Genomic DNA, 24,874 nt, shown 5'->3' with positions numbered 1-24,874 from the left:
AAATAAGTCCTCCTGGAGTGACAGATGGGGTTCTGTTGGAGTAGAGATGATCCTGTAGTAGCAGTTAGATGAGTCCAGTCTTCCTTTGGGAATCCTGTGGAAAAGAGGAGTGATCTGAGGTCCCTGTGTACCCATTTTATCTGGGTAGGGAATGGTTGGCTCCTCCCCACTGGGTGGACCAGCTCACAGTGGAATGAGGTAATTTTATGAGTCATGTGAGAGGCCTTAAATGGCCCATTCACAGGTGATGTCCCTCGGAGGAGGATGGGTGGAGGAAGAGATAAGAAGGCACTGCCTTATCTGGTGTTATCAGGTGTCCCATTAACAGAAGGCATCTGCCCTCTTTCCACCCCTAGAGTTAAGAGATAAAGAGCAATATCTCCCAACCAGTTTCAACAGATGAAAATAGAATACACATTTTTGGTTACATTTTTCAACCCAAGACACAACTTCACCCCATGAAGTGGGGGTGTTCTTAAAGTGACACATCTACATGTCCCTCCAGGGATGGTAACTCTATCACTTCCTGGGCAACCTTCTCCAATGCTTGACAATGCTTTCTATGCAAAAAAACATTCCTAGTTTTCCATCTAAAACTCCCCTGGCACAGTTTGAGGCTATCACTTGATAGCCTCACTATCTCTTGATAGCCTCACTTGATAGCCTCACTTGTTCTATCACTTGATGCCTGAGAGAAGAGGCTGACACCCATCTGGTTACAGCCTCCTGTCAGGTTAGGGAGTGATAAAGTCACCCCTGAGCCTCCTTTTCTCCAGGCTAAACAACCCCAGCACCCTCAGCCACTCCTCACAGGACTTGTGCTCCAGACCCTTTCCCAGCTCTGCTGCCTTTCTCTGGACATGCTCTAGCACCTCGATGTCCTTCTGAACTGAGGGATCCCAGAAGTGAGCACAGGATTTGATGTGTGGCCTCAACAGTGCTGCATACAGGGTAAAAATCTCTGCCCTGTTCCTGCTGGCCACACTGTTTGTGATACAGGCCAGGATGCCATTGCCCTTCTTGGCCACCTGGGCACAGCAGGCTCATGTTCAGCTGCTGTCAACAGCACCCCCAGGCTCTTTTCTGCTGGGCAGCTTTCCAGCTGCTCTGCCCCAGCCTGTAGCACTGCCTGGGGTTGTTGTGACCCAACAGGACTCAGCGCTTGACCTTGTTGAACTTCATCCAACTGGCCTCAGCCCAGCAATCCAGCCAGTCCAGATCCCTCTGGGGAGCCTTCCTGCCCTCCAGCAGATCAACACACATGCATAAAAGCTGTCGTTCACAGAGGACGGGCTGCTCTTTTGTAACTGGATTGTCTGTCAGACAGGAGTATTGCCTGCACAGAGTATCTCACAACCTGTGTTAGTGAATCTTGGAACTCTATGGAAAATATATGCATTTAGGGCTTTGTAATTTTTTTCTGGCCAAGGTGTTGAATTTAAGAAGGGCCTTGCAAACCAGCTGATCTCTTTAAGTGCCTGCCTTGTATCCAGCATTTGCTGGCATCCCAGTTCTCTGCCATCAGCTTGGGGTGTCTTGATAGGAAATAACTGTTAGGGTAAAAAGTCTACATATCTAAATATAGATGTCATTAATAACTTTTTTTTTTGCCAAATCTGACATTTTGCTAGTTTGACTGCTAGAATTTTCTCAGGTTTGAAGAGAAATGCTTGAATGTATGTTCTGTTGTTTGCCTAATTTATACTGCTTGAAGTTCTGCTTCTGACAATTTACATAATCAGTTCAGGACTCATGATGAATTGCAAGGCTTAAGCTGCAGTTGTTTAAAAATGGTCTTGAATTGTGAATGACAAGTAAGCCAAAAATACACAATACAGAAATATCAGGGTGTATGAAGTTATATAAGCAATATATTAGCCAAATTTAGCAGTGTGTAAGGACAGACATATTTCTTCTTTAATGTCTTAGTCATCATCCCTTCTGTTTCTCTCTTTTTCTGCTTGTTAAGATTCCTCCACAGTCTATAAAGATTTAAGTGTATTGTTACAGAATTTCTACTAGTAGAATTTCTAGACAGTAGAATTTCTAGTGTTCAAGCTTTTAACTTTAGAGTAAAAAAGTGAGTCATAATTTACATTTCATCTCTTGAAGGCACTACTTCCGAGTAGTGAGAGTACATATTAGGCAGGAAAGACTATGTAAAATGAAGTGACATGTGGGAGATAAGGCTTTTCTGGATCTTTAGATCTCTGGTATCTAAGTGATAAAAAGCAAACACAGTGTGTTAGAATTTCCAGTGCCAGGGTTGGGTCCTGCTGTCTTTCCTGAGGAAATCAAAGGATTGAAACGAGCCCAGCAGATTCTCTGTCTGTACTGAATGGTAAATGAGAGTAGGATGTGGTGCCCTGTGCTGAAGTTATGTTCGTCTATAGTTGAGTATATATGTGTTAATTTTTTTCAGTAAAAAGAATGCAGCGGTATTTGAATATTTGACCAACAATTTTGCCTTGTAATTCCCAGCAGAAGACATAACTTCTGAATGAGTATGCCACAACCAATTTGCCTGAAGAGAACAGACTGAGTTGTAGTGAGCATGTTCAGTCTTCAGTTGCATAAAACATGGGTACAAAGAGGAAAAATCTCTTCTGCATGTCTGAGACTGGATCCTAGAAGAGTTCTGAAATTGCAACAACAAAAAACATGGTTTAAAGATCAGGAGCATTTCTAACAATACAGATGAAAAGGCCTGGAGTACATTGCCTTGGAGGGTTGTAAAGTCAGCACCAACACTGGTCTTTGAAAACAGATTGGTCAAATGTCTAGAAAAACTCTAGTAAATCCTGCTTTAGCGTAGGAAATGGACTAGAAGAATTCTCTGTATTTCTATGAGAGCTGAATATTGTATCAGGTGGTGCTAATTTGCAGGATGACACCTGGGAGACATTTTGGTTTTCATAACTGTTACTCTGTGGTTGAAAAATGGATGGGTTGTCAGAAAAGTGAAAATCTTTGAACACACTATGTTAAGAATATTAAGAAGGAATGGTGTTAATCAATAAATGTCAAAATTATAATTTTGAGAATGTGACCTCCATTATAAAGTCTCTGTTTGTGTGCCTTTTAAATGACACAGTTACTCTCTAGGCAGCTCCTAGCTCCATTACAGAATTAAGATTTTTAAAAAAATAATAAAATCTGTAACATGTAAGACTATTTTCAGGGGAACAATTTGACAGGACTGGACAAAGTTGAAACTATGAATTTAAGAGTAGTATAAGAGACAAAATTGCTCTTCATAAATGAGAATATGTCATGCACTCTGAAATGCAGCTGACAAGCCCAAGACATGACCCTTTGTTTGTTATGGACACCAGGTGAACTGTTGAACACTTGTTTGCTGTCTGTAGGGTAGGGTCTTGTTTTTCTGTTTCTTACATAAAATGGAGCAGGGACTGTATGCTCATAGGGCACTATATCCTTGTGTGTTCCTAAGTAGCTTTGGAAAGAAGGAAGGGGCTGTTGCCAGAAAAAGCTGTGCAGTTTGATACCAAAAATCATCTTAGTGGGGCTAACTGGAATTGTGCAAGGAAGATACAGGTCAAGGGAGTGGGTTTGTGATGGCAGCCCTTGCTTTCAGTTGTCATCCCTGTTGTGGCTTCCCTCTGCATTCTCTTATCATGGAGTACTTCTTGCTGATCATACAGCCCTGTCACTGCTAGGTGTAGGATTAATGACCCCAGATTGAGAATGTGGACCAGATTATGCTTTGTAGATCTTCCTATTTGCAGAGAAGAAATCTGTAAGGACAGAATTGAGTTTATGGTCAGAGTTACATACTCCATTTCAGTGAGGGAGGGGAAGGAAGACTGCAGGATCTAGGGACTCATCTTGATACTGTATCTTGATTTTTCTCCTTATTTTATCTTCACAAAAGCCTGGGAGGCTTGGGACTGTGATGAGCTGATAATGATGGTTTCAGAACAGTGTGAGACAGGCAGCAGGAATTTTATCTGCAGATAGACAATGGGGAAATAGAAAGAACTCCAGGTAGTTTAGCATGTCACCATCCTGAGTTGTTGGGAGACAGGTAAGTTCTGTGGTTTTGATTCTCAGAGTAATGTTTGCTGTGATGAATGAATCACGATTATGTTTGTGACTAAGCCAGCCTTTCTTTCCAGATTCACACGTCTCTGATCAATGGTAGGCCTAGTGCTGATGATCCTTCACAGAAGCTGTTGGAGTTTACTTCTGCACGATACATTCGCCTGCGACTGCAGCGCATCAGAACTCTGAATGCTGACCTCATGACCCTCAGCCACAATGATCCTAAGGAGCTAGACCCCATTGTTACCAGAAGGGTAAGCTGCTTGTTCATAAATGGTATTCAGCATAGCTTGATGGGAGAGTCTATTCTGACCTATTTGAGAAGAAGTACTTAATCCTTGTCATTCAGAGTGGCTTTGATAGGTTGTTAAATAATTCTTGCCTTACCTTTGACACCATTAACAACACTATCTCATCATAAACAGCCTTTAGAAAAAAATTTACAAGATGGGTTTTTTTTTTTTTTGGTTTTTTTTTTTTTGTGTAAATGATTTGTCATCAAAATACAAAATATGGTTTGGCTGATGGAGATTCCACTTGAGGTTGTTCTTGATGCCTCTGCAGTACTTTTGGTGGTTTATCATGGATTCCAGGACCCAGTGCTGTGATTCATAAACATAATTATTTGAAAACATTGCTGTTGTGAATTTTTATGTCTTATAAGAATTTTCTTCATTTTTAAATGCTGTTATAATCAATTGTTTTAGAGCCCATGAATCAAAGTAAAATGTTTGTATAGAATTCCAAAAGTATTAACTGATTTCCAGATTTGGTACTGAAATTGTGGAAACTGAGCCCCAAGCATTTGGCTGACTTTTTTAGGTTCTCACATAAATTCAGTATTGGAAGGCTAAACTGTTCTGCAGGATTTCTGCTTTGTATCTTGCCATTTTGACCACCTCAATTTGCCCACGATGCCTAAGTTAACACTTCAGAGGCTTCAAGTTTTTCTATGAAAGTAGGGTTTGTGATGAGGACAGGAGAACATGAGAAGTTCCTTTCCCTTCCTTTGTAGCTCTTCTTCCGAAAAAAACATCTGCAGGCAGCAGCTCTTCTTTGTGCAGCAACAGGATTCTTGCAGTTTGTGGCTTCTCTGATACAGGCAATCCTTGTGCTGTCTGGGTAGCTGAGTACAGAAGGGAGGGAGGAACTTGGATTTGGTCAGGGAGTGGTGGGTACTTTCAAGGTGTCCATTCAAGTGTAGCATTTTAAAGTGTAAAATCTGGATGGTTTGCGTTTTCTGTCAATGGGAATTGCTGACATGGAGACTGCAAGAGTGCAGAGTATTGGACAGCTGCTTCTACTGTGCCTTGCTGGCAGTAGGGAAATGCACAGCCTGAGAGCTGAGATGTTCCTACAGAGCAGGCTGGTTGATATTTAGATCTATCTGTAGTATTGGATTATCAAGACATACACCCCAAAAGGAAAAGTTCGATATGGAAGCATGCAAACACACAGCTGGGAAACAAGAATTTGGAGGACAAGAGTTGCCTTGTTTTTGCCTTACTGGTTTTGTAACATACACAGTTGTGCAATCCAGGGCTTAGTACTTCTCTACCTAGCACTGCTTAGTGCAGCTTTGCATGAAAAACTATACATAATGGCCAGGGTTTCCAAATCCTGAGGTCTCACCTTGAGTCTCTCTTTGTTGTACAACCAGCTACAATAAAGATACTCACTTTCAGCTTTCTAGATGCTATTTTTATTGCCTTTGAAGACTTTGCTATGGTTGTTGATAACCAGTGATGTTTAGTTTCCTGTATATAGTCTTGAAAAATGGCCAGTTCAGTTAATTGAGGTGTTAACAGCACCTTTATTTCTGTGTTCTTTTTGTTTATTTCTGTCTGTAGCATTTGATTATCACTGGTCTCTTATTCACTCCAAGCTGCACACAGCTGCTATGAGCCATACACTGTCAGAAAATAAGACAGAGGAGATGAAGCAGGGAGAAATTAAATTCTACTTTTGTCCACTTCCTTTCTCAGCCTGAACCTGAGTCTGTAGTTCTTTGTAGTTTAGGACTTACTGTTCATGATAAGTCCCTGAATGATTTTTGTAGTTCAAGCCCATAGCATTAAAACTCCTCCCAAAATAGTGGACATAAGAAATTTAAGACCATAAAAAAATAAGTATGAAATCAAAGAAGATAGTTTGCTCCAACTCCAAGAGCCTTCAAAGAAATAACAGTCCAGGAGTCAGCATGTCTGACCACCCAGGGCTACCTCTCTTCCTGACCCAGCTGGCATTAGGGTTGCTAGGTCTGAGGGCATTGAACTCTTCCCTTAGAAGTATCCTCAAAAAGAGTTTCTTTTTCATTCCCCTGTAGTACATAATTCCCAGGATACAAACAGGCCAACCATGTTGATACTGCAGCTGCAACTGAACCCAGATGGTCATTTCCTGCCTCTTCTTTGCCTTGAAAATTAAATCCTTTCCTTATGTATGTTGTTTTTGCTCACCAGCTGGCAATATTAATGGATGGTATTCTGCTGTATCCGCAATTTTTAAACTAAGAGTTTGGATACAATATTTCAGTGGCTACACAGTAGTAGCAAAGAGCTGGTCTGGAAGTGAGTGTGCAAAGTGATTTTAAGGGAGGGAGAGTTCCCATTTTAAGGAAGCATACTCTTAGTCCCCAGACTGACTCTAAAATATGGCAATTTTTTAATGCTTTATGGCTTCTTGTAAAGTGAAAAAAAGATTTTTTTTTATTTTTGCAAGTACATTTTGGCTGAGGTCACATTTAGTGGTCTTTCTCAAAGCTGAGCAATTTTACGTATCTAGTTAAAAGTTAGAAGTCAGTTAGTATTTCATACCAATAGGGAAAAACATGGGAAAAATAAAAAATGCAAAAATGGAAGGTTTCCCCTAATGGCAGTTTTTTTCAGACATTTCTGTTATTTTTCAAGACACAGAGTAGTTGAATTCTAGCATTTTATTTTGCAGAGTAGGGTAGGGAAATGTAAACACATGTAAACATCTCTTATTCATGCCTTTCTCACCTTTGTTTTTTTGTAGTACTACTATTCAATAAAGGACATCTCTGTTGGTGGCATGTGTATTTGTTATGGCCATGCTCGAAGCTGCCCTTTGGATGAAATCACAAAGGTATTCTTTAATCTCATCACTCTTGCAAAACAGCTTTTCCAATTAAAATAAAAAAAATCCTAAGCAGAAGGAGAAAGAGGAAGCTAAAATAGATCTTATGGTGCATACAAATTATTTGCTGTATTTTTCTTTTTTTTTTTTTTTCCAGAGCAAGCATATCTGGGTTTTGTTTTTACTTTCTTGAAGTAAACTCTTCTTGTTTGGTCTTGAATTTAAACAATTCAAAGGACACAAGTCAAAGTCTGTCTTTTAGCACAGGAGATTTTTACCCCTCCTGTTCTGGAAAGGCTTTTCCCTAGTAGTTGATGTACCATGGTAGAGCAGTTCATTGCTACTTGTGGGGTATTTGTGGATCATGCTATTTTTTTGGAGTAAGATTGATACTGGGCAGACTTGTGGCAAAATTAATTGAATTATCCATTAAAAAATATTTCAAGAAAGTTGATTTTTTATTCTTAGAAATTGCAGTGCCAGTGTGAACACAACACATGTGGAGAGAGCTGTAACAAGTGCTGCCCAGGCTACCACCAGAAGCCATGGAGGCCAGGAACCCTTTCTGCTGGGAACAAATGTGAGAGTATGTATGCATAGGCATTTAGATAATGTCATGAAGCCTTCCTATTATCTTGTTTGAGATTGCTTTCATACAGATCTGTACTAATTCCCCAGAAAAATCCACAAACTATTAATTGTCTTCATGGGCTTGTTCAAAGATACAGAACCTACTTGTAATCATAGATGTTCAGATGGTTTTCAATAATCTGTTCAGTGTGACTCCTTGGCTAGTGGAGTTGTCATGTAGTATAGCTTCCAGAGTATCTTTGTCAAAGGGACTTGGGGATTGATTGTACTCCTGTGGAAACGAGCAGATTTGCATCAGTCATTTTGTTAGCTGCTTGAAATGCAAATTTCATCAATTGATCATACATTTTGTCAGATGAAGAACTTTGTTCTGATAACAAATGTTTTGAAAGAAACTTCTTACTGGCCAATTACACTTCAGATTGTGTGATAGATTGACTTAGGCTGTGCAAGTATGGCTGATTATGTTGCTAGGGCTAGTTGGTTCATTTTCTTACTTCACATTACTAATGCATAGTACAAGCTGCAGACAATTCAAAACCTATTGGATAAAATTTAAATTTCTGAATGGAAAAGAAGTCTTTTTAGTTGAAGTCTTTTCACAAGTCATAATGACACTCTTTAAACTAAATAAAATTTATACTTATGTACTGCTTTGTTGACTTCTCAGATTTTGTCTGTAATACAAGTAAGAGAAGAATTAGGCGGGTTTTCCTCTGTGATGCAGAGGATAGAAGAAGGAATAGCTATTGCTAATTGCACACATCACTGTTGACAGCAGTCCTGACAAGATTGTCTTAGTAGGATATACAGAATACTGCTTATAACAGTGCTATTAATATTATAACAGTGGTTTTGAAATTTGCTTACTTGCTAAGAAATGCAGTATATTTAATTTGATGAAGCACATGATGAAAAAACGCACAGTTTTGAGGTGAACTGAAAGGCTCTTCTACTTACATTTTCAACTTTGAAAAATGTCAGTATTACAGGAAATGTTACACACTGTGAATAAGAGAAAATTTGATTTCTTTTCCATTCCTTCTCAGAATGTAACTGTCATAACAAAGCAGAAGATTGTTATTACAACCAGAGTATTGCAGATCAGAAAAGGAGCATGGATATTCATGGCCAGTACATAGGTGGTGGTGTGTGTTTAAACTGTACTCAACATACTACTGGGATCAACTGTGAAATGTGTGCGGATGGATATTTTAGACCACGCAAAGTAAGATTTAGAACATACCATTCTAATCTTTTTGGTGAATAACATGGTATCATGCCTATTTCAGCTGATTGTGATTAATATGTTGGGTTTTTTATCAGTTGCAGAATAGCTAAGAACTATAGAGGGGTTTTTTTGTAAATAACATTATGCGAAAACTTTCAGAAAAAACCAAAGTGCTTGTCCAGTTGTGTGGGAGGGCAGGTCAAGTTCTTGGAGAAGAAAATTGTAAGTGAAGATGACACTTGATACCCTACTGTGGAAATATACATGTTCTTATGGGAAACCCATTTCTCCTGTGGGTAAAGCTCTAAAAAGGTCCAAAGAATTAAAGTCTCACTGTCTTCAAAAGTGCCAAAATGGCGTACCATCCTGTATCAGCGCATTTCAACCAGTGTTGAAAAGGACCAGGCTCGAAGATCAGAATCTTTGGCTCATGAGATGTTGCAGCAAATGCTCCTCTTGATATGATTGTTGTGCTCTCTGAGTGTACTTTCCAGTGTCACTCTTTGGACAAAGGGCATAAACTCTTAAAACATTTAAGATGTGGCTGACAGAGTTAAACGTATGAACTTACATAACTTAACAATGCATATAACTGCAGTGTTAGAGGTCTCTGTAGAATTAGACATTCTGGACTAAATTTCTACTCCACCTGGTCTTGCAGGTGGAGTAGAAATTTAGGTTCATGCATATTTTGAAAATCCTGTTCTTTAAAAATCTGGCATAAATTGGTGCAGAGAGCAAGGGTGCGTCCATAGGAGTATGGCTAGACAGTAGGTACAGGTCATCCAAAGAAGTAAATTGGAGTCAGAGGTTGTCTTAGAGTTACTGTAAGAAGCATTGAAGAAAGGTCTTTGATCAACTCATAGCTATTAAATGTGTTTCTAGAGGTCATTACTGATTCGCTTTACACTGAAGCACCTCAAAGGACAATTTTCCTAGCAAAAAAATAAAATCTTGCCATATGATTTGCACTGCCTTATATTTCAAAGACTTATAGATCATGAAGTCAGAATGAGTCTTTACTAATAGATAAACTGTCCTTCCATTGAACACAGAGCCAAGGATTTCTTTAATTTCCTTCCTCTTTGAACCAGAATATCTTTGCAAAAAGCATCCACTCTTTTCTTAAACATTTCCATATCTTTTGGCAAACGTTCAGTGGTTAATTGCTGTTACTTTATAAAAATGCCTATTTATGTTGAATGTGTCAGACTTCAGCTTCCAGGCATTAGCAGTTACTATATCTTTGTGCTATTGAAGATGAACTTTTCTTCCCACATTTAAGCTTTTTCTAGACTGCAATCCCCTGATCCTTCTGCTTGCTAAAGTTAGACTAGTCCCATTATTTATTGCCCCATATTATCTTTTTCCAGTCTTTATTCCTTTTAGTTTTGGTGATTGAAGACACGAAACAGATGTAACTTTACTTTTCCCAGTTAATAATTAGAGCATTTGCCAGAGAACTTTTATTTTCTAGGTCTCTCCCTATGAGGATCACCCGTGCTATCCCTGTGACTGCGACCCGTTTGGCTCTCTGAGTTCTGTCTGTGTTAAAGATGAGCACCGTTCTGACTCTCAGCGTGGTAAGGAAACAGCAAGTGCCTTTTCCCTGAATTTCAGGTCTGGCTGTAGGTCATTGAAGTTTGAGGGAACACTGTCTACCTTTGAATGGCTGTCTTTTAAATCTTTGGGATTTTTTTTGTAAATCTTTGGGAAGGTGAGGCTGAGGCAGAACGTAGTTTTATGATTTTAAGGTATGTCAGGTCCCTGAGCGTGTTCTCCTGTGGGAATTGTGGGCTCCTACTGTGTAAAACAATGTGAGGTGTTGAGATCTAACATAGTTGTTTGTGAATGCTGTTACAGATGTCACAAAATTAATTTTGCTGCAGTTTCTGTGCATTTGATTCTTTAAATATGAAAAATAAACACAAGTGACCTTGTGCCAAATATCTGCGGAATATGACACGGAGTGCAATAAAAAGGAATGCTAAATTATTTGTACCCTCTGAGACATCTTGAATCCAGCCTATTGCCTGCTCTGATTTTTTTTTCCCTCTACTTTTGCTATTCAAGGGACTTGGCCAGGCCAGTGTCAGTGCAGGGAAGGTTATGCAGGATTAAAATGTGATCGTTGTGCGTTTGGGTATCGGGGCTACCCCAACTGCGTGCGTTGTAACTGCAGCCTGGCTGGCAGCATTAATGAGGATCCGTGCACGGAGCCCTGTCTTTGCAAAGTGAGTACTAAACTGCCATTTTTGTTCAGCATGGAATCTGTGCCTTATTAACTCCCTTTTAATAGTGAAATTACTTCATTAACTGGGGAAATCACAAGAAATAACCTGGTATATACCTGACAGTCTAGAACTTAAAGCTACTAATTATTCTCTGTACTGAAAAATATGGTAATTTATGTTGATTAGTTCTGTATGTTACTAATACAACATTTTCTATAATAATGGGCCAGACTGACATTAAAATTAAATGGAACCTGTACATGTGTGAGGCAGTCACAGAGAGTGAGTGTGGGTTTGGTTTAGGAATGAGCTGATATTTCTCTTCAAAGCCACTGATTGCTTGTAAACAAATGTGTTTAAAACATCTGCTTTGTGTGAAGAAACAGCAGGCGTTTGGAAAGAACTATTGGAACACTTGCACTAGAAATATGCATGGAATATGATTTAATTATTCAATTACAAAATATAAACCATAAAATGTTTACAAAGAGAGCACTTTCGTAGCATTTCATTTTTTGGTTAATATCCAGATCTCTTAAAATTTCTTGCAGCTGTAGATTCCACTGAATTTTACTACTGAACTGTTTAAAGAATTTACTTAATTTTCTGAACCAAATGTTAGAGTAGTTTATGTATTTGTTGCCAAATGTGATAGGGAACAGGAGCCAAAGATAACATGGCTTGTTTGACAATTCTTCTGAAAATTTAGTCCTTTTGCATAATTCATCTGATCCAAGAAAGCAAACCTATATAAATAAAGACTGTAGAAAAGCAAAATGGATCCAATCACCAATTTAAATACGAAAGAGGAGATAGGTGCCTGATTTTGAGCTAGAGTAACACACTACCAGCCAGCGCAGCTAACCAGTGAAAAATTTTGTATAAACTAGACTAGAAACTGCCCCTTTCCAGTGCTCTTGTGGACACAAGCCTGGTATACAGAATTTTCAGGCCAGATCACAAAGAGTGTCACTAGCCAGCAGACCACCTATGGAGATGAAAGGAAAGAAGTTGTCCACTCCAAATATCAAATGAAGGAGACAGGATTTCTAAGCTTTTTCAGATTCTGTGAACACAGTCGAAAAAGATATTCTTTTTTTATATGATGTATTTTGTGATATTTGATCTTTCCTGAAACACAGCTCCTGATGTCTTGTCATTGGGTAAGATTTTTATTTTACATTAAGAAATAAATAATTTCTGTCTAATAATGTTAGACAGTGAAATGTGTGATCCAATTCCATCCTGAAGACTGAGAAATAAAAATGCTGAAAAGATTATACAAATACTATTTCTGTAAAAATCCAAGATTTTAAGATCTTATTATCTCAGGGAGCACTTTGCTTGAGATTTTTCCCAAGTTTGCATATGAACAAATAGAAGCAGCCATCCTCAACCTTTGAATCAGAACTGGAGATCATAAATCTGCTTTGCAAGCACAAGTTGTACTTTGCCTACAAAAACACATAGCCTGGTTGTCTAAAGAGTTCTTATGTAAACTTCACATGCCAAACACTGTTCCAGAAGGAAGGACAGTTGGAAGTCTCAGATTTCTCTCTGGTAAGCCTGAAATTTGCTTCACAGACCAGATCAGACCAGATCTGATCTAAGTCTGCAATCTGGAGTGATTCTTGTGGCTGAAGTGAAGGTACCCTGGCAACTGCTTCTGAAAACAGAATTTGGTCCACGGGCTTTGCATTTCACATGGCAATGCAGAGCTCCTATAGGCTTCCTCAAAACAGTTGTGCTTCACATGGATGCCTTGCAGTCTTAGTGTCCTACCATATGTATCAGGAAACCTGTGAGGTGTTCTGTAAAGTTATTTTTGCCTTTGTAGTAGAGTTTTCCCATAATTGAAACCAAAGGTTGAGATTGGAGAGTGGTATGTGTCCAGGTCTTGTCCTGATATGAAGCTAGAAGAACCTTGTCCCTGGCAGTAGAAAATGTTCTGTATCTTAGTGTGTGGAGATCTTCTATTTACACAACTTTGTGGGTATTTGTCAAATATTTTCTCTGCTGTTTTGTCAGCAGCAATTGTCTAAACTTTTTTTAAGAAATAGCCACATATTTGCTGCACAAATTCTATGAGAAAAAAATAGTGGGTGCACTGTTTTGGTTTCTTTTTCCCCCTGTAAATTCTGCACTGAAAGAGGTTTGTGGCTGTTCACTCTGAACTACCCAATTTGCATGGCAGAAGACCAGTGAAAGGAGTTAAATGAGTGGAGCACCTCTACTTGTGGAGTAGGAGTTTCTGGACTTTAGCCAAAGCATGTTGGGTGAAAGAGTTGCCAGCTAGCACAGTGTGGTGCTCTTCCAAGAGGAGGTGACAGCAGTAGTGGGCGTCACAGCATAAATATTAAGAGATGGCTGAGAAACTGTTGTCTTGAAGCTGGTTGTGGTGGCTCCAAGAGCCTGGCCTTGAAGGTGAACTTCCTGTATTCTATCTGGTGAGATATCTGAAAGGTAATCCATCTGGATTCAGCAAATGTGAGATCTTTTCTCCAGAGCAATCTACAAAGTCAAGCTACAAGACAAGTAGGCTGGCAGGCTACAAGACAAGTAGGCTGGCAAACTGGCAGCAGCTTTTCAAACCCTGCCTGTGTGTTGAAATTCTACTACAATAGAACCCTTGCTGGGGCTTGTTTAGTTTTTGATGAACTGGCAGATTCTGATGAATTTTTCCAATTAGTTTCAGTTTTAAGCTCTGTGTCTTATTCAATAATCCTGCTGTGCTGAAATGTGTTTTCTTTTATAACCTTCTGAATGCTGTCATGCCTAAATCCCACCTAATCCATGGTATTTGTTACCATAATAATGCTGATGTGAACCAAATGTTATATGCCTTTGACAGGAAAATGTAGAAGGTGAAAACTGTGATCTCTGTAAACCGGGATTCTACAATTTGCAAGAAAGAAATCCTCAGGGCTGCACAGAGTGTTTTTGCTTTGGTGTTTCTGATGTCTGTGACAGTCTTACATGGCCCATCAGTCAGGTATTTATATCTTATGTCCATGACCTAATATTCTTTCCTCAGGCAGCTGCAAAATGTATTATATTCCTGTTTGACACGTGCCCAAGTTAACTGCAAATTCTGGTGTGAGTCTCCTTACAGAGGAATGGATTTTCAGTATCCTTGGGCAGCTCTGAGGTAGTCAGCAAGTGTGGGCTGTGGCCCTGCTGGCTTGCAGTAATATCAGAAGTGTTGGGTAGCGAAAGCTGCAATAATGTACTGGAGAAATGAATTTTTTTCTGACTGATAAAGTTTTTTCATGCTGAAGAGATAATCCCAAACTTGTTTCCTTGTTCTCGTACCTATTGGACAAGGCTATTGGACCTCTGGTAATATGGCCAATGCTCTTTCTTAGCAAACAGTGTTTGTAAATATCACTGTCTTCTGATTAGACAGTTCTTGAGTTATGGGGCTTTGGGGCTGCTCTTTTCCCACCAAATTCCTGATGTATCTTTGCAGAGCTAGCTACACTTTGGTCTCCTGTTTTGTGTGCAACAAAAAGGGAGGCAAATATATCAAAATGACTGAAATTCTAAGATGATGGAATAAAACTCTCTCTGTGAGAAGATCAAAGTTCTCTCGTCTTGGTCCCTCTTCTGGGACTGTAGTTTTTGCTTTCCTCCAGCTCAGCCCTATCTATAAGTGGGGACAATTGGCCTTGAAGCCTTTCAAATTGTGTTTTTGTCTCAGGGAGCTGCACAGGTATAATGTTAATTTTGTTGGAAGGATGAAAATCAACACTCATTCCTGTCATATAAAGAGGTGGACACCATCCTAGTCTGAAGTGGCATATTTACATTTATTGGGTGTCAGACTTGGCTAATGAAAGTGTTCTAGAACCGTCAGTTTGAATGAATATCTGGGAAGAGGTGAATGCTTTCTCAGTGACACAACTACTATTACTATTGCTACTCTTGCAGATTTCAGACATGACTGGATGGCTCGTTACTGATCTATACAAAACAAGCAGTGTGCAGCCTCAGCGAAGCCAGTTTGATGGACCCCATCAAATAAGTATTAACAACACTGTGGCTGTGAAAGTACTGAAAAATACCTATTACTGGTCAGCACCTGAGGCATATCTAGGAAATAAAGTAAGTACTCAGCAAAGAAGAAAAACTCCTTCATAGGTTCTCTGTCTTAACCATAACCTGTTGCTCTAAATATATGGTTTCTGTAATTAAAGATTACACATTAAGCTCAGTATTACCAAACTTCTCACTGTATCTCTGTTTTTTAAATCAGAATGTTCCTGTGCATTCCAGACATTCCCAGTACCCTCTTCTTGGTCTTTGAGTTCATCCATACCCCACTTTCTTCCCTGCCTATCTATCCTTGACACAATGTAATTTCTCTTGACTGTTACTGACTTATATGCTCACATTTCCCAAGCACTTGGTTCCTATCCCAAAACTTACACCCTTTATGCCTTGTCCAGTGCCTTGTCCCATTGTAGATGGGACCAGTAAAATCTCTTCCCTGCTTCTTGGCCGTCTTCTGTTTCCAAACAAACTGGTCTTTAATTTTTCCTTGTTTACTAGCTAAAGCTCAGTGAGTGCTAGTTTTTGCAGCAGAATCACAGACTAGTTGAGGTTGGGAGGGACCTCTGGGGGTCCTCTTGCCCAATCTCCATCCTCAAGCAGGGCCACCTGGAGCAGGTTAACCAGTACCAAGATCAGAGAGCTGCTTCTGAGTACCTCTAAGGATGGGGACTCCACAGCCTCTCTGAGCAACCTGTGCCACTGCTTGGGCACCCCCACAATAAATGTTTCCTGATGTTCAGCAGGACCCTCCTATATTTCAGGTCGTGGCCTCTTTTCCTGGCACTGGGCACCACTGAAAAGAGCCCAGCTCCATCCTCTTTGCACGCACTCTTGGTCTTTCCTCATATGAAAGATACTTCTGGCTCTTAATAATTTTAATGGCCCTGTGCTGGACTCTTTCCAGTATGTCCATGTCTCTCTTGTACTGGGAGGCCCAGAACTGGAGTCAGAACTCCAGCTGTGGCAGAGGAGAACCTTGCAGCCTTACTTGTAATTATTTTCAGTCCACTCTCTCTGCCCGTGCAGCTGTGTTTATTATTAGTATAGTGACACAGTAAATGAAAACAAGTGTAAGAAGTGTAACAATAAGGAGCAGATTTTGCTCAAGGCAACTCAAGTTCTCACTCAAATTCTGATTTCTTATTCATTTAATATAGGTCTAAATGTTGGTTAACTTACTTTGTAGTAATCAGCAGCAGCTGTGGGGCTAAGGACTGTGAAAAGTTGTGTATGGAATGTGAAAAACTCCAACATGCTGTGCCCCTGGGCTAGGATGATTGTGTGCACCTCAGCTGTCTGTCCAGAGCCCTGTTAGTGTTTCACTGGATGAGGGCACTTATCTGAATCCCCTGTAGAGCCTTGAGCTAGCTCTCACCACCTGCACAGCAACAAGCCAGCTCCTGTCCCTGTGCTGACAGTAATGGCATGTTAAACTTTTCCTGTAAAGAGGTATTTGTAAGCCTGCAATTGTCTTACAATTTGGACATTGTACTGACCCCTGTAATTTCTTTGTGTTGGCTGGAGGTTATTGTGTTAAGACTTTGCTTTTTATTTCAGCTCACGGCTTTTAGTGGAGACTTGAAGTATTCTGTATCTTATGACATTCCAATGGAGAGTCTGGACAGTGATATAGTGTCTGGTGTGGATGTCATCATTCAGGTGGATTTCTTTTCAGCTTGTTACTATTCAGACATTTTTAAGAATCTACGAAGATTCTTGAAAAATTAAAAATAATACTTTAAAAAATAAAAATATTTCTATAGTACTAGTTTTGTCAGTTTTAAGTCCCTTGTAAGTCACTATCAAATTTTATTACTACTCGTTTCTCTGATTTTCCAATCCATTTATCTGAAATTGTAGGTATACAATACTAGTTTTAAATTCTAAATACCTAGAATTCAATCTGTGCATATATGAGTGAGTTGCTTATTACCAAATGTACTAAGCTGTGGTTTACAAAACAAACTGCAATAAACTGGAAAGACTTATGATTAGGAAACAGGTGAGTGTTCTTGCTGATTGCTTACTTTTCTAGATGTGTGTTACAGTTAAAAATAAAGGCTCTATACCGAATCCAGGCATCTCCAAAACCACTATTTTTTTATATGTACTTAGCAATAGAACAAAAGAGAAAGGATATTCTATTTTGTAGAGGTATTTAATTTTTGCAATTCAGTTTATTCTTTTACAAAAGAATTCTGAAGTCTCTGAACTGAGAGAATGGGATTGTGGTCTTGAAGCCACAGAAAATGTTGACCTTTGACTTAGCTTTTCTTAATGCAAGGAAGTGAATTTCGTTGCCTCTTCTCTGTGGATGTGCATTTGACACTGAATGTTATTTCTTGTAAATGTAATTTATGTGCAAATATGGAAAATGTTTTCTCATGTCCCTCAATTTCAGGGTAACGGGCATATTCTGAGTACAAGAGCAGCAGGCTTGTCATTACAGCCATATGAAGAGTATTCTAATTCAGTGAGATTTGTACCAGAGAATTTCATAGAGTTCAGTACAAAAAAGGCAATAGACAGGGAAATGCTGATGACTGTTCTGGCAAATGTGACCCATCTTCTGATCAGGGCCAACTACAACATTGCCAAAAAGGCTGTGTACAGGTGAGATGAAATATTAAAGCTAACCCATATACTACTATTATTTTTCTACTTACGAGTCATGATTCTTAGTGGCAGTATTTCTGAAGTTTTATGTTAATAGTTTATAGAAAAATATGTTGTTTATTGAATTTTCTTAAGACCAGTCTTTGTCCCCAAAATACAGTCATATAGAGTGTGTGGTAAGGGACATTTGATTTTAAAGATATCTGATAGCGGAGATGTTGTCTTCTGCTTTAAAGTAATAGTGCCTTATTACAATGGCTGCTTTTTTTAGAGGGAAACACCTCCAGAACTCTCTACAGTATGCTTATTTGGGTGTGTGGCAAGTTAATCCATCACTGACTACTGAAAACTTATCAATAAAGACATTGATTTTAATTTCTTTTGATGTTTGTTTGTGGATGTTATTGAGACTCATCTCTAAGGGAGTCCTTAATAGGAAAATTAGGCTGCAGTGGATTAGCTGATCATTTCATAGTCTCAAAGCAGCACTGGCAGTATCTGTGTCAGACCTTATAGATATTTTCGAGCTCTTTTCCAAGATACAGGAATAAAGCTGTATTACTCTCAAGGGAATCAGTTTCATCATTTACTTACCTAATTTCCTTACACTCACTGGCAACCGTTCTTCCTCATTCCCTAATTAGAGCATGGTGTTTATTAACACTAAAGTTATAGATTCAAATCCCCATATGGGCCATTGATGATTCCTTTCTACACAATATATTTTGTGAATATTCTGTCATTCATGTCAATAAAATAGGAACTAATACCAAATTTGCTTTTTGTACCCATACCACTCTGATGAAATTTATGTTCATTTAGGGGTGTAGTGTGTTCATCTTCACGGAATGTTTGTAAAGATTCCTTCCAAAAATGTTACCTGTGGCTGAGAAGGTTGTCTCTTCCAGTAACAATAATGATTACAGGAGATATCTACTCCCAGGACTGCAAATGCTGTGATAAGAGTCTGGTCACAGAGTTCTTACAAAAGAGATTTGTGCCTGTTCCTCAGTTGTCCCTGCCAGGGAGCAGTGCTCAGTGGTGTTACCTCCCCAGAAGCAAACTGTCCTGCTGAAGATCAGTTCTGGGGAAAAAAATGATGTGATGTTTTCCTGCTTAACCCTAGGCTGGACTCTGTGACCCTGGACACTGCAAGCGCAAATGTTATAGATCTTTCTTCAGCACCAGATGTGGAATTCTGTGAATGTCCTCAGGGTTACACAGGAATATCCTGTGAGGTAACCTCTTACAGTGTTTTGTGTATGCAAAAATTACCTCCTATTGTAAAGGATTTAAGTTTAAAGGCAGGCTGTCTTTAATTAAACTGCCATTAAAGTCTGTGTTCTGTGGTGAATTGCTGCCTGCTATACTTCACACAATCCTGAAGATATTTTCTTTCAGATACTCTAAATGGGATTTTAAACTTGAATTCTTTTTCATAGTACTAAAAAATGATGGTGCACTTCAGAATATCAGTGTTGCAGAGGGGCAGCTGTTAAAGCTCTGTGAAGCTATTTTGAGCTTACCTTACTCGTTATTAGCACTTTTTCTGGATCTGGATCCTGTTCAGTTTATTCCTGTCAGGTGCCATTAAGTTTATGGAGGCAATAAGGAACCTTAGCAGGGAGGAATTAGCCTTTGGAAGAACCCACAAGGGTGAAATGCGTTGTGCAAGGTGGTGTCTTGGGTATCTGTGAATAGAAGATTTAGAGAGCCACAGTCCTAGTGCAGAATAGCAGGAATTATTTTGACAAATAATTTCAGTATGAAGCATTGTGCTATAGCATTGTTAATGATTCTGCAGAGGTGGTAGAATAGCTTTTCTGATGTCCCATAATAAGGAATTTCACATTTTAAACCACACACATGAAAGTTAACTTTCATGCCTCCAGGGAACAAAGGGATGAATCAAAGTTTTATGGAGTTAATTCTTATCCCCTTTATCCAGTGCAAGTAAAAAACAACCACCAGAAAAGAGCTACAGAGACATCAATAGGACTGAAAGAGCATTCAGATACCACAGTGTGAATGGGTTGGATGGTGGGTGGTCGGAAGTGCACTCTTTGAAGTTTTGATGTGTCTTTTCAACACACATGATGCTACTGCTTTTTCTCCCCTCGTTTCTTTTCAGTCCTGTCTCCCTGGGTACTACCGTGTGGATGGAATACTCTTTGGAGGTATTTGCCAACCCTGCAAGTGCAATGGGCACGCAGCTGAGTGTGACATTCACGGTGTTTGCTTTGTAAGTCATCCTTCAAAGTGTTCTGTGTTTTAAGCATCTATTTAGGAATTAGGAGAGCATTTTCACTGCGGGAGACAAGTTTACAGTGTGCATAGTTTCAAGCTATGGGTACCAAATGTTTTGTTGGTTTTCATTGTTTAGTTCAGAGTATGTTTCAAGACTCCGTTAATGTGTTTTCCAATAAAGGATTTGTTTCAGTTTATAATTTCAAGTGGGGAATAGTCAGAACTAATACAAAAATGCCATCATATAGTGGCTGATAAAAACCTTGACTTTGCTTGTTGCAGGTTCCTGAAAAGAACAAATTTAAGCGGTGAATATCTGTTTTCAGATATATGTGCATCTTCCATGACTAACACCAGTGGAAATTTTACATTACCTTTTGAAGAGAAAATTTAGCTCTCAGATCTTTTCTGAAAGTTAAAGGTTTCTGGAATAAACACCAGTAAAAACTATATAGGTTTTTCACTGTAAATGTGTGCAATATGCAAAATATATTTAGATATGTGTATAAGTAATGTGGCTGGTTTCATAAAGTATATTCTAAATGTAGGAAAAAACAATCAGGATTGTTACAACTCAGAAAAAACCCCAATGCTTATTTTCAGAGTTCTACGCAGTTCTTCATGGCTTGAAGAATGGCTTCCTTGGATGTCATACTGTATACAGACTGCTGTAGGAATCCCTCAGAGGCTGGAAAACCATCAAGAGAAAATACAAAAAGATTTTTTTCCGTGTCTTACAGGCTTGTCAACACAACACGACAGGACCTTTCTGTGATCAGTGCTTGCCTGGCTTCTACGGAGATCCATCCCAAGGCACATCTGAGGACTGCCAGCCCTGTGCATGTCCTCTGAGTTCTGCTGCAAACAAGTAAGCTTTTTATGCAAGACTTGTCTTTTGCATCTTCAGCAAAACCAGGAAGTGAGATAAAGAAAAATGATATGACATCTGAAGGAGAGAGAAAAGGACTTTTTTTCCTTCATCTTTGTTTGCTTATATCTCATGGAAATGTTGTTTTTCGAGGTAGACAAAGATATAGACTAGGCTAAGAGAGGCTGAGTCAACTGGTATGATTTTGCATGGTGCATGAAAGTAATAATTCAACCTGTCCTTGAACTTTGCACCGAAATGATGGTTATCTTCCTTGTTTTTTCAGCGAACAATAGAAGGACAGAAGTAATGTACCTGAAAAAAGGAACTCAGAACAGCAATTGTACTGCTTTGCAAGAATGAAAACCAAGTTTTTAGGAAGTTTTAAAATCTCGCTTTTAAAGTTAAAAAAAACCCAAGAGTTTTTGAGACTTAGATGTTTATTTTGACACATTTTAATGTTGAAAGCATCGATAAACTAGAAAAAATTGCAATTGTGTGTTTATATAGCTAGGCACAAGAAAGGGTGGATATTGAATGTTTGCAGAAGTCTTCTGATTCTCTGCATTGATATCAACTGCCATTAATATTGTTAATAGTTTCAGTCCCACTTGCCAGCTGGGTGAAGAAGGTGGAATTGTCTGTGACAAATGTCTTCCAGGCTATACTGGTTCTCAATGTGAAAGGTATGTGCACTAATTTTGGGTGAAATATCTGTATCATTGCCATCACTAAGTATTCATCATCCTATCTTCCTTGTATTGTTCATACCACATATACAAAACGTTCCAAATAAAACTTTCCTTCTTATTTTGCCTTTCATTGTAATACAGAGACACTTTAGATTAAAATTTAATAGGAAAAACTCCCTTCAGTGAGGAGAGTGTATGACATGACCACACTCCAACTGATAAAGTTTTTAAACTCTGATGTAGGTGTGCTAATGGTTACTATGGGAATCCTCTTGTGCCTGGACAGTCGTGTGCTCCTTGTGAATGCAATGGCAATGTAAACCCTCAAGAAGAGGGCCACTGTGATCCCTTCACAGGACAGTGTCTGAAATGTCTGGGGAACACAGCAGGTCACCACTGTGAAAAGTGTGCTGATGGGTATTATGGGGATGCAGTGATTGACAAAAACTGTCGTGGTAAGTTCTTATTTTTATTACTCTCAACATTTAAAGAACACAAAAATGTACTGTTCATGTGCAAAATGGATGGGCACACGTGCACTTTTACTGAAAAAGTTAATCTTCAAGTTGTGAGCTGGCAAGTGTAGGTTGAAAAATCTGGGGTTGAGTTAGGCTGAGGGAGGGGAATGTATTATGTTAGGGTTTGAGACTTGCTATCCTGGAGCTTATTGACTTGCTTAACACTGTCCCTCCCGTGACATGCTGTACACATTTCCTATGTCTGAATGTCCCATATAGGGCTGGAAGAAAAAAAACCTTCTCAAATACAGCTATTCAGATGTGTTTTGTTCTTTGAATTTTAGTCCAAATGCACAGGCAGTTCTGTGATGTATTAGCATCTGTGGGATATAAACAGATGAAACACGCCATATACCAGATTTTGAATTCCATATAATAATGAATGCCTATAGATACACGTGAATAATTTTTTAATTTGGTTTCTTTTTGTCTGAACACAAGCCTGTGCCTGCCATGTGAATGGTTCCCTTTCAAGTACTTGTCAACATGAGACTGGCATCTGTTCCTGCAAATCAAATGTAATTGGAGAAAAATGTGACAAATGCTTGGTAAGCAGATATATTACCTGTTGCTAATGTATAGATTTTCTTGTCTTCCTCTTTATCTATAGATATTGATTTGAGCAGTTATGGAGAATAGCAACAAATAGGTTTGAGGGAGAGGGGCCTGGAGTGGAGACCAAAGTTTGTAGAGGTTTTTGTGACTGAAAAGTGCTCGGCATGTGCTCCTTGCAGATACGAAGCTATGTCATTGATTCAGCACCCTCCTGAACAGCATGGGGCTGTTCAGGCAGTCAAAAACCAAACCAAACACTGTTAACAAACCTGAGGGGATCTTAGAGCTGTGCTTCTGTAAAATGAAGTCTGAATAAGGAATATCTGAAGAAATGTGGTTGGTGATAATAAATACATCATGGCTGAATGCCAACAAGGGATTCAGCTGAAAGGCAGGCCTGTTGTAAGAACAAGCAGATATTCACTGGTGATACAAACCAGCAGTTTCCACTCTATGCTAATTGTAGAACTCCATCAGAGACCAGAGCAGGAAATCTGTGCCCAGTTACTGCCTTTTGTGCCAGCCCAGCTGAATGACTGGGGACACACATGTACACTAGGTCACTTGATGTGCTCCACTCTATGCTTTCATTCAGTCACAGGTATCTGTGCTTGATCACAGCACAGCCCACCCTCACCTCATGCAAGTCTTTGAATTAGAACAATATCAGACTTCAAAATGTAGTGTCCTGCTTGTGAGGTGAGAGGATCACCAGAGCATTTCAGGCTTGAGTTTTTCTCATATTGCTTTATGCACATGGCTGGCAACAGTGAAGAGATATTGCCAGGAGTCTTTCCACAACAGTGACACAGTGCTGGCCATGATTCATGCAGGTCAGACATCATGGGGAGCAAACAAGAGAAAACAAGAGTGTATGTTGTACTGTTTTCAAAAATTTGTGAAACATAGCTCAAATCTATTTATTTCCTCTCCAACAGAACGGGTATTATGGGCTGCTTACTGGGCTTGGCTGTGTTCCCTGCAACTGCAGTCAGTTTGGCTCGGTGTCTGAGGACTGCAATCACCAGGGGCAGTGTCACTGTGTGCCAGGAGTGGCTGGAGAGAAGTGTGATCGTTGTGCTCATGGCTTTTATGCATTCCAGGATGGTGGCTGCACACGTAAGCTCTAATCCATGATTCTCTGGAGTTTGTCTGGAATTTCTTTCAGCAGTATATTGTATGTTGAACTCTGGCAAAGGTCAGTTGTTTTGATGACAGTACAGAAGAATCTGTAGGAAGGTCTACTAATACTTTGATTAAGCTAGGGAATAAAACATTTCTTTGCTTGCTGTGTGGCTCCTTGTAAAAAGGTGGTGACTATGAAATAACTCATAAAGGGTGCATGAGAGAAATATTACATCCTCAATAGCTCCTTTGTCTCTTTATTACAAAACCCTTCAGTCCTTCAAAGAGAATGAAATCTTTTTTTTCCTGCAGTTGGGAAAGTGAAGAGCCTCTACTCCTAAAGATTTTAATTTTATTTTTTCATTTAACTCTTAAATATGTGTTTCATACTTTGATAAGAAGTCATCGACCCTATTTTCCCATCATCACCTGGCTGTGTTTTTAGTCATGATAATGAAGAAATTGTTCTGAGAGGAGAACATGCCATCAAAACCTAATTTTTTGTATTAGTAAGATGCCCTTTTCATTCCTAAAGGAATGCCTGCCTTTTCTCCAGCCACACAAAGCCACTTTTTTCATGCCTCAAACATTAAAATGAAATATGCAGTGAGATTGTGATAAGATTATGTTTTGAAATGAATATCTTTACTAGGAACCAAATATCCCATGCGTACCTTTAACCATTTCATTATTGGAAATTACTTAAATATTACTAAAAAGATTAATAAAATCACTTCACTGAAGTTCTGCTTTTTAACTGGAATAGTATTTTGTTTCTTAAATAGCCAAGTGCATCCTGCAGTTAGTTATTATAAAAATAATTATCCATCCCTATTATTCAATAAACAATTCTTGAGATTAATCCTTTCACCTGCTTGAGAACATTAGCATATCTCCTGATAAGTTTTGTGTCCTCTATAATAGAAGTGTTTTCCTACAAATGTATTCTACTCCAAAAGTAATTTTATTTGGTTTTGTTG

The 24,874-nt window shown here is 39.1% G+C and overlaps 1 protein-coding gene across 1 annotated transcript in view; it reads left to right on the top strand.

Moving 5' to 3' along the window:
• Positions 1-24,874, top strand: part of LAMA1 (laminin subunit alpha 1) — a 100,007-nt gene that overhangs the window by 30,995 nt on the left and 44,138 nt on the right. The window contains exons 5-21 of the mRNA XM_063396231.1: positions 4,140-4,319; positions 7,084-7,173; positions 7,633-7,750; positions 8,805-8,983; positions 10,464-10,569; positions 11,060-11,220; positions 14,072-14,212; positions 15,151-15,324; positions 16,831-16,932; positions 17,675-17,886; positions 19,016-19,127; positions 20,021-20,131; positions 20,877-21,004; positions 21,604-21,690; positions 21,940-22,151; positions 22,656-22,762; positions 23,708-23,888. Of these exons, the coding sequence (XP_063252301.1) occupies positions 4,140-4,319; positions 7,084-7,173; positions 7,633-7,750; positions 8,805-8,983; positions 10,464-10,569; positions 11,060-11,220; positions 14,072-14,212; positions 15,151-15,324; positions 16,831-16,932; positions 17,675-17,886; positions 19,016-19,127; positions 20,021-20,131; positions 20,877-21,004; positions 21,604-21,690; positions 21,940-22,151; positions 22,656-22,762; positions 23,708-23,888 (2,401 nt within the window). The remainder of the gene's footprint in view (positions 1-4,139; positions 4,320-7,083; positions 7,174-7,632; positions 7,751-8,804; positions 8,984-10,463; positions 10,570-11,059; positions 11,221-14,071; positions 14,213-15,150; positions 15,325-16,830; positions 16,933-17,674; positions 17,887-19,015; positions 19,128-20,020; positions 20,132-20,876; positions 21,005-21,603; positions 21,691-21,939; positions 22,152-22,655; positions 22,763-23,707; positions 23,889-24,874) is intronic.

The sequence above is a fragment of the Prinia subflava genome, chromosome 1 (genome assembly GCF_021018805.1).
Source record: "Prinia subflava isolate CZ2003 ecotype Zambia chromosome 1, Cam_Psub_1.2, whole genome shotgun sequence".
Taxonomy (NCBI): Eukaryota; Metazoa; Chordata; class Aves; order Passeriformes; family Cisticolidae; genus Prinia; species Prinia subflava.
This window is presented reverse-complemented; position numbering and strand designations above follow the sequence as displayed.